This window comes from Sphaeramia orbicularis, chromosome 22 (assembly GCF_902148855.1).
Source record: "Sphaeramia orbicularis chromosome 22, fSphaOr1.1, whole genome shotgun sequence".
Classification (NCBI taxonomy): domain Eukaryota; kingdom Metazoa; phylum Chordata; class Actinopteri; order Kurtiformes; family Apogonidae; genus Sphaeramia; species Sphaeramia orbicularis.
Window position 1 is genome coordinate 7,001,745 of NC_043978.1, and position 9,304 is coordinate 7,011,048.

The 9,304-nt window shown below is 48.7% G+C and overlaps 1 protein-coding gene across 4 annotated transcripts; it reads right to left on the bottom strand.

Moving 5' to 3' along the window:
• Positions 1-440: 440 nt before the first annotated feature.
• On the bottom strand, positions 441-8,408 carry LOC115414360 (leucine-rich repeat-containing protein 57-like). 4 transcript variants are annotated; one of them, XM_030127680.1, is made up of 7 exons: positions 8,269-8,408; positions 6,728-6,775; positions 6,491-6,583; positions 5,908-6,043; positions 5,245-5,513; positions 4,231-4,416; positions 441-644 (listed from the first exon to the last, which is right to left on the bottom strand). In XM_030127680.1, exons 3-7 carry the CDS (start codon positions 6,572-6,574, stop codon positions 579-581), a joined length of 741 nt encoding a protein of 246 aa, XP_029983540.1. In that variant the 5' UTR covers positions 6,575-6,583; positions 6,728-6,775; positions 8,269-8,408; the 3' UTR covers positions 441-578. The 4 variants fall into 4 exon arrangements, with proteins under 4 accessions (XP_029983540.1, XP_029983541.1, XP_029983539.1 ...); XM_030127681.1 differs by having other exon boundaries at positions 6,632-6,775; XM_030127679.1 differs by having other exon boundaries at positions 6,491-6,750.
• Between the last annotated feature and the right edge of the window lie 896 nt (positions 8,409-9,304).

Consider the following 9,304-nt stretch of genomic DNA (forward strand, 5'->3'; position numbering starts at 1 on the left):
TGGGGTTTAGTCACGAGGTCTGACATGAACATTTTTTTTTTTTTTCAGACTAAAGTAAATCCATGAGAACAGAGCAGACCTTGAACAAATCCATCCATATATTATTATTTTATTTATTTTTTTCAATTTCAGCCTCTTTAATTATTTAACATTTCAACAAGAAAAAGCTAATTCGACACAAAAACCACATGTTAAAGATGACACACGATCAGATCCAAACTCAGCGTTCACACTCGCAGGGGTTTAATTTGGTAAATTACGGATTTACTGGCGATGCATTCACTGACTGCAGGGAAAACTCAACTCTTCTTCTAACACTGTCCAAGTGCTTTAAACGTTTCAGCGAAATAAAGATGTTCAACACACAAGAAGCTTTAAACATGTTTGTCCCTGAGTCATCGTCTTCATCTTCGTCAGTGTTTGTACAAAGCGTCTACAGGTTACATTCTTCCTTGTTAATGGCGTCTGGTCCCTTCGCTGAGGGATGGGGAGGGGAAGGAAGGGCGGGGCTTAAATGTCCATCTGTCGGCAGTGGTGGGCGGAGTCTAGGCTGACCCCGCCTCCTCGCGGCAGCACTCTTAGCTGCAGATCATTGTAGCGTCCTCAGGTGAACTTCTTTTGGTGGCTGTGAATCGCTCCATGTACTGAAATGACAGAGCACACACATGACGGACTACAGCTCCCAGGATGCATTTCAGCAGCGCACACACACACACACACACACGACTCCAGACTGGAATCTGGAGACGGATCTGCATTTAAGACCAACGAAACCACAAACCAGTGAATGAGCGAATGACAGGATCTGCATTTACGAGCATGGAACCCCAAACCAACCAACAAACGAATGAATGACAGGGAACCATGAAAATACACGAAAACTAGGCCGTGTTTGAGAAACGCATGTGATGAAGAAACCACGACTTTACATAAAAGATAAGATAAAATATATACAAAAAATATAAAATATATACAGAGAAGCTAAAATATATACAGAAAATATGATATATATATATATATATATATATATATATATATAATAAATATAGAATAAATACAAAATAAATATAGAATAAATAGAATATAAATATAGCATAAATATAAAATAAATATAGAAAAAATATAAAATATAGAACAAATACAAAATGATATAGAACAAATATAAAATAAATATAGAATACAGAATGAAAATAAAATAAATATAATATAAATTAAATATAAAATATACACAGAAAAGATAAAATATATACAGAAAATAAAAATACTTGCAGAAAATATAAATACATATAGAATAAATGTAAATAAAATAAATATAAAATATAGAAAAAATATAAAATAAATATAAAATAATATAGAACAAATATAAAATAAACGTAGAATAAATACAGAATAAAAATAAAATGAATAGAATATAAAATAAATATAGAATAAAATAAAATAAATTTAACATAAATATAGAATAAATATGGGGGTGATGGGGAAGAACGGCCTCCCCGATCTGAATCCGAGTGGTGTTTTGTTATCGGACTTTGTGCTAGTCACAGTTTGTCCATAACGAACACCATGTTCGAACACAACGATGTCCATAAATGCACTTGGCCCCAGCACACCCTAGGTCGGAGGTCAATGATCGACTTTGTTGTCGTGTCATCAGACCTCCGACCACGTGATTTGGACACTCAGGTGAAGAAAGGGGCAGAGCTGTCAACCGATCACCACCTGGTGGTGAGTTGGATCCGCTGGCAAAGGAGGAAACCGGACAGACTCGGCAGGCCCAAACGTGTTGTGAGGGTCTGTTGGGAACGTCTGGCGGAACCCGATGTCAGCGCAGTCTTTAACTCTCACCTCCGGGAGAGCTTCTCCCAGATCCCGGGGGAGGCTGGGGACATTGAGTCCGAGTGGACCATGTTCTCCACCTCCATTGTCGAAGCGGCTGCTCAGAGCTGTGGCCGCAGGGTCTCCGGTGCCTGTCGTGGCGGCAATCCCCGAACCTGGTGGTGGACCCCGGAAGTAAGGGATGCCGTCAAGCTGAAGAAGGAGTCTTATCGAGCCTTGTTGGCTCGTGGGACTCTGGAGGCAGCTGATGGGTACCAGAAGGCCAAGCGTGCTGCAGCCCGAGCGGCTGTTGAGGCAAAAACTCGGGTCTGGGTGGAGTTTGGGGAGGCCATGGAGAAGGACTATCGGTCGGCTTCAAGGAAATTCTGGCAAACCGTCCGGTGCCTCAGGAGGGGTAAGCAGTTCCCCATCAACACTGTTTACAGTGGAAGTGGGGGGCTGCTGACCTCGACTGGGGATGTTGTCGGACGGTGGAAGGAATACTTCGAGGACCTCCTCAATCCCACTGCCACGTCTTCCATAGAGGAAGCAGAAGCTGAGGTGTCAGAGGTGGACTCATCCATCACCCAAGCTGAAGTCACCGAGGTGGTTTGCAAGCTCCTCGGTGGCAGGGCACCGGGGGTGGATGAGATTCGCCCGGAGTACCTTAAGTCTCTGGATGTGCAGGGACTGTCTTGGCTGACACGTCTCTGTGACATCGCGTGGAAGTCGGGGACAGTACCTCTGGATTGGCAGACCGGGGTGGTGGTCCCCCTTTTTAAGAAGGGGGGCTGGAGGATGTGCTCCAACTACAGGGGGATCACACTCCTCAGCCTCCAGTCTATTCCAGGGTACTGGAGAGGAGGATCCGACCGATAGTCGAACCTCGGATCCAGGAGGAACAATGCGGTTTTCGTCCTGGTCGCGGAACACTGGACCAGCTCTATACCCTCCATCGGGTGCTCGAGGGTTCATGGGAGTTCGCCCAACCAGCCCACATGTGTTTTGTGGATTTGGAGAAGGCGTTTGACCGTGTCCCTCGTGATATCCTGTGGGGGGTGCTTCGGGAGTATGGGGTCCGGGGCCCTCTGTTAAGGGCAGTCCGGTCCTTGTATGACCGAAGCAGGAGCCTGGTTCGCATTGCCGGCAGTAAGTCAGACCTGTTCCAGGTGCATGTTGGACTCCGGCAGGGCTGCCCTCTGTCACCGGTTCTGTTCATAATTTTTATGGATAGAATTTCTAGGCGCAGCCAGGGGCCGGAGGGGGTCCGGTTTGGGGACCACAGGATTTCGTCTCTGCTTTTTGCAGATGACGTTGTCCTGTTTGCCTCATCGAACCTGGACCTTCAGCGTGCCCTGGGGCGGTTTGCAGCCGAGTGTGAAGCGAGCGGGATGAGGATCAGCACCTCCAAATCCGAGGCCATGGTTCTTGACCGGAAAAAGGTGGTCTGCCCTCTCCAGGTCGGTGAGGACTCTTTGCCCCAAGTGGAGGAGTTTAAGTATCTTGGGGTCTTGTTCACGAGTGAGGGAAGAATGGAGCATGAGATTGACAGACGGATCGGTGCAGTGTCTGCAGTGATGCGGTCGCTGTACCGGTCTGTCGTGGTGAAGAAGGAGCTGAGCCGAGAGGCGAAGCTCTCGATTTACCGGTCAATCTATGTTCCTACCCTCACCTATGGTCATGAGCTTTGGGTCATGACCGAAAGGACAAGATCCCGGATACAAGCGGTCGAAATGAGTTTCCTTCGCAGGGTGGCTGGGAGCACCCTTAGGGATAGGGTGAGGAGCTCAGTCACCAGGGAGGAGCTCGGAGTAGAGCCGCTGCTCCTCCGCGTCGAGAGGGGCCAGCTGAGGTGGCTCGGGCATGTGTTTTGGATGCCTCCTGGACGCCTCCCTGGGGAGGTGTTCCAGGCATGTCCCACCGGGAGGAGACCTCGGGGAAGACCCAGGACACGCTTTCAAGACTATGTCTCTCGGCTGGCCTGGGAACACCTCGGGGTCCCCCCGGAAGAGCTGGAGGAGGAGTCTGGGGAGAGGGAAGTCTGGGCGTCCCTGCTTAGACTGTTACCCCCGTGACCCGGCCCCGGATAAAGCGGTGGATAATGAATGAATGAATAGAATAAATATAGACTAAATATAAAATAAATATAGAATAAATATAAATGTAAAATAAAAATAAACTACATATAAAATAAATACATAGTAAATATAAAATAATCATATTATAAATACGTAGACGGCTCCATTGTTCTTCCTAATCCGTATCTCCTTTGTTCTCCGTCACCACGTTCTCATATTACATCTGAACGTTCCTTCCTGTTAGACCTCGGAACAGCGGGGACCCTGAGGGCCTCGTCCCACGGCCCCAAAGGCCCCGAAGGCCCCACCCCGCAGGCCCCAAAGGCAGCATCCTCACCTTGTCGTATCCTTCCAGGTCACGGAGCTTCTTGACCTCGAACAGGTTTCCCTCCACGGAGAACAGAGACACCTGGGAGTCGGCGAGGATGGACACAGGGACGGACGCCAGCTCCAGGCAGTTCTCCTCCAGACGCAGGACCTTCAGACGGGGACAGCGGGACACACCCACGGACAGCGAGGAGATCTGAGGAGAAGAGGGGAGGGGTCAGGACACGCCCATGGACTGTGAGGAGATCTGAGGAGGGGAGGGGTCAGAACACACCCACAGACAGCGAGGAGATCTGAGGAGAAGAGGGGTGGGGTCAGGACATGCCCACAGACAGCGAGGAGATCTGAGGAGAAGAGGGGAGGGGTCAGGACACGCCCATGGACTGCGAGGAGATCTGAGGAGGGGAGGGGTCAGGACACACCCACAGATAGCGAAAAGATCTGAGGAGGGGAGGGGCCAGGACACGCCCACAGATAGCGAAAAGATCTGAGGAGGGGAGGGGTCAGGACACACCCACAGACAGCGAGGAGATCTGAGTAGAGGAGGGGTCTGGACACGCCCACAGACATCGAGGAGATCTGAGAAGGGGAGGGGTCAGGACACGCCCACAGAGAACGAGGAGATCTAAGGAGGGGAGAGGCCAGGACACGCCCACAGACAGTGAGGAGGGGAGAGGAGGGGTCAGGACACGCCCACAGACAGCGAGGAGATCTGAGTAGAGGAGGGGTCTGGACACGCCCACAGACAACGAGGAGATCTGAGGAGGGGAGGGGTCAGGACACGCCCACAGAGAACGAGGAGATCTAAGGAGGGGAGAGGCCAGGACACGCCCACAGACAGTGAGGAGGGGAGAGGAGGGGAGGGGTCAGGACACGCCCACAGACAGTGAGGTGGGGAGAAGAGGGGTGAGGACATGCCCACGAGATCTGAGGAGGGGAGGGGAGAGGACACGCCCACAGACACGGCAGGACCAGGACTGGGACGGTAGGGCTCGGGTCCCGCCCACTGACCCCGGTTCGGTACCTGGTTCTGGTTGAGGTTGATCTCGATGGCCTGCAGCTCGGCCACCTCGGCGGGGACGCTCTGGATGTGGTTCCGGGACAGGTCCAGCAGGTCCAGGTGTCTCAGGGCTCCCAGTCCAGGGGGGAACTCCTGGATCTGGTTCCCAGCCAGGCTGAGGGTCCGCAGGGCCTTGAGCTGGTTCAGGGTTGGGGGCAGGACCTGGATCCGGTTCCCATTCAGACTCAGAGTCTCCAGTTTCTTCAGTTTCCCGATGTCGGCAGGGACAGACGCTGTGGGGGGAGACAAAGACCCATGGCTGAGGGTGGTCCTTAAATTGCCTCACGGACCAGACCAGAGCCCGACCTCAGATTTCACGATTTTCAAACCAACAGTGAACGCACTGTGAATGGAATGTGTTTTTATTGGTTGATGGGTTTTCCTTCTTCTTCTGTGTATTTATCTATTATTATTATTTTTGTACTTCTTAATTTTTTTCATCTTTGTTCAGTTTAAATGTGTCAGATCATTCAACAGATGAACTGAACACGTACTTCTACACACAACTGTGCACTTGTACCTGCTCGGATGTTTGACTGTTGGTTTGACTGTTTATGCGACAGATTCAACACAACACAACTGGGTGTGGTCAGTTGACCCCACCTCCTGGTGGGCGTGGACACTCACTCAGTTTGTTGCCGTTGAGCGTCAGACTCTTCAGCTGCAGGAAGTTCCCAATGGAAACAGGAAGTACTTCGATCCTGTTATTGGACAGATCGACGGTTCGAAGGTTGGATGTCAGCCTCTGGAGCTCCTCTGGAAACTGAAACAGGAAACAGAAACAGGAAACAAGAAACTGAAACAGGAAACAGAAACAGGAAACAAGAAACTGAAACAGGAAACTGAAACAGGAAACAGAAAAAGGAAAATGAAACAGGAAACCAAAACGATGAAACAAAAGCAGGAAACTGTTCTCTGTCCTCCAGTGTCCACTGTGGTGCATTTATGCACTCTGTAGTGGTCTGTAAATCGGTTCACTGTGGTGCATTTATGGACTCTGTAGTGGTCTGTAAAACAGTCCACTGTGATGCTTTTAGGGACTCTGTAGTGGTCTGTAAATCGGTCCACTGTGGTGCATTAGGGACTCTTAAATCAGGTCCTGAAGTGGACATAAACTGACTGTCCTGATCTCTGACCCAATGGGCCGGTTTCACTCTGTAATAATGTGATGGTCACATGATGCTGGGGGCGTGTCTGTGGGCGTAGTCACCTCCTGAAGGCCTTTCCCCATCAGCTGGAACACCCCGGTCTTCTGGGACGTCTCCAGGTGGGACTTCAGGGCACTGTTCCCCATGTCCACCCCCTGGGACGGTCCACGGCTCAAAACCGGAGAAGGGAGGGGCCGACACACCTGGGACGGTCCACGGGTCAGAACCGGAGGAGGGAGGGGCCGACGCACCTAGGACGGTCCACGGGTCAGAACTGGAGGAGGGAGGGGCCAACGCACCTGGGACGGTCCACGGGTCAGAACTGGAGGGAGGGGCCGGGCAACACACTGTAAAGATATATACAGGACCAGGATGGTCTGGGATCAGAAAGGTCTGGGTCCGGGGCTGGAGGGTCTGGGTCCAGGGGGTTCTTGAGGGTCTTGGTCTGGGGTGTGGAGGGTCTGAGGGGTGTGGGGGGTCTGGGTCCAGGGTCTGGAGGGTCTGGCTCCAGGGTCTAGAGGGTTTGAAGGGTCTGGGTCCAGGGTGTAGAGCACAGGTGTCAAACATGCGGCCCGGTGGCCAAATCCGACCCACCAAAGGGTCCAATCTGGCCCGCGGGATGAATCTGTGGAATGCAAATATTACACTGAAGATGTTAACAATCAATGGTGTCAAAATCAATTTAATTCAGGTTCCACATACAGACACACACAGTCTAATTAGATTTCAAGTGGGTCAGACCAGTAAAATATTATCACAATAACCTATATATAATGACAACCCTAAATTCTCTCTTTGTGTTTTTTGGTGTAAAAAAGTAAAATTACATGAAAATGTTTGCATTACCAAACTATACTTGTACAAAAACATGAATAACCTGAACAAATATGAACAAACGGAAATGTCTTAAGAAAAGTAAATGCAATTATTAGGCATAATATTGTTAAAATTGCACTTGTTTTTCTCAAGACAATTCAAGCTGTTCATGTTATTCAGATTTTTAAGGAAACTATGTAGATGTAAACCTGATCATAATATAATTTTACTTGTTTCACTGTTAGTATTTTACTGGTCCGGCCCACTTGAGATCAAATGGGGTGAATGTGGCCCCTGAACTAAAATGAGTTTGACACCCCTGGTGTAGAGGGTCTGGGGGGTCTGGGTCTGGGGTGTGGAGGGTCTGGGTCCGGGGTCTAGAGGGTCTGGAGGGTTTGAGTCTGGGGTGTGGAGAGTCTGGGCCCAGGGTCTGGGGGGTCTGGGTCCAGGGTCTAGAGGGTCTAGGGGGTCTGGGGGATCTGGGTCCAGGGTCTAGAGGGTCTGACGGGTGTGGGACCGGGGTCTAGGGGGTCAGGAGGATCTGGGTCCAGGGTCTAGAGGGTCTGGGTCCAGGGACTAGAGGGTCTGACAGGTCTAGGTCCGGGGTCTAGAGGGTCTGGGGGGTCTGGGGACTAGAGGGTCTGAAGGGTCTGGGTCCAAGGTCTAGAGGGTCTGACGGTTCTGGGTCCGGAGCCTAGGGGGTCTGGGTCCGGGGACTAGAGGGTCTGGGTCCAGGGTCTAGAGGGTCTGAAAGGTCTGGGTCCGAGGTTCGGGTCCCTGAACAGGAAGTCAACAAACCCCGACCTCAGACTCAGACCAACCCTCAGGGTCACGTCTTAAACAACAGAGGCACCCAGCTGACCTTTGACCCTTTACTAATGCTAACTTGATGCTAACTTAACGGACAGTTCGGTGTTTCTGTTTATGGGCGTCGATTAGCGTTAGCATCGTTAGCATAGCAACATTAGCCGCACAGAACCGTCAAAACAACGAGACGACCTCCCAAAAGCGCGGGTTTACCTACCTCCACGTCCACACGAACGCGTCTCCTGTCGGTAAAATGCGCCAAAGCCGAATGTTAAAAGTTTAAAAACTCAGATTAAAAATCGAAACACGGAGCTGGGAGTAACCACCTCCTGTTCCTGCGGAGCGGAGGGACGGAAGGATGGACAACCAATGGGAACAGCCCGCGGCATTACGTCATGATCTCTGACTGTGTTCATTGGTTGATATTTTTAAAGGTTTTACTGTGGATTATTTTCTTGGATTATTTTCTATTTAAAAAGTAAAAATAATGGAAATACGGCAAATAATAATAATAATAATAATAATAATAATAATAGCAAACAATTCATAAAAGTTTAGGTTTAACCCTTAATGGCCCATTGGCCCAATTTAGTACATTATTGTTGATTTATTTGTATATTTGCCGATTAATTTGTCTGTTACAGATTATGACACAGATTTGTACTGTACTGTTTTGTTTTGACATATTTTAATCTAATATCAGTTAAAATTACAGGTTTATCATACACCACTGTTTGCACCGTCTGATATAAAATCAACTTATGTGATTTTATTTTCTATTTTGTTTTTTCTTCATAAATCTCTTAAACTACTTCAACTCTGCTCAAAACTACCACGTTCATTAATTTTAAGGATTTTAACCTCTTCAGTGACAGATTTAATACATGGCTCCACTTGATTTATTAAGAAAACACAAAATATGGGGTATCGTCCATATAATACATGATTGGAGGATGTGGAATTGTTCTATATCAGAGTTGAACATGTTAAAGATGAAAGATGTTTTTTGTTCAGTGCATACGCCACCAAAAAAATGACTCACTGACTTGACATTGAAACCATTTTTATTTATTTATTTATTTATTTTATCTCACAAGAAAATCATTAGTGCATTGAAGTCAGTCTTGTCGTGTACCCATAACACTGTTTTTGGGATGCACTTACACCAGACCTTTGGGCTTTTCTGTATTAATCTGACTTCTACACTAACTAGTCTTGGTGAATATACAGAAGATGAACCTTCTTCCACCAAC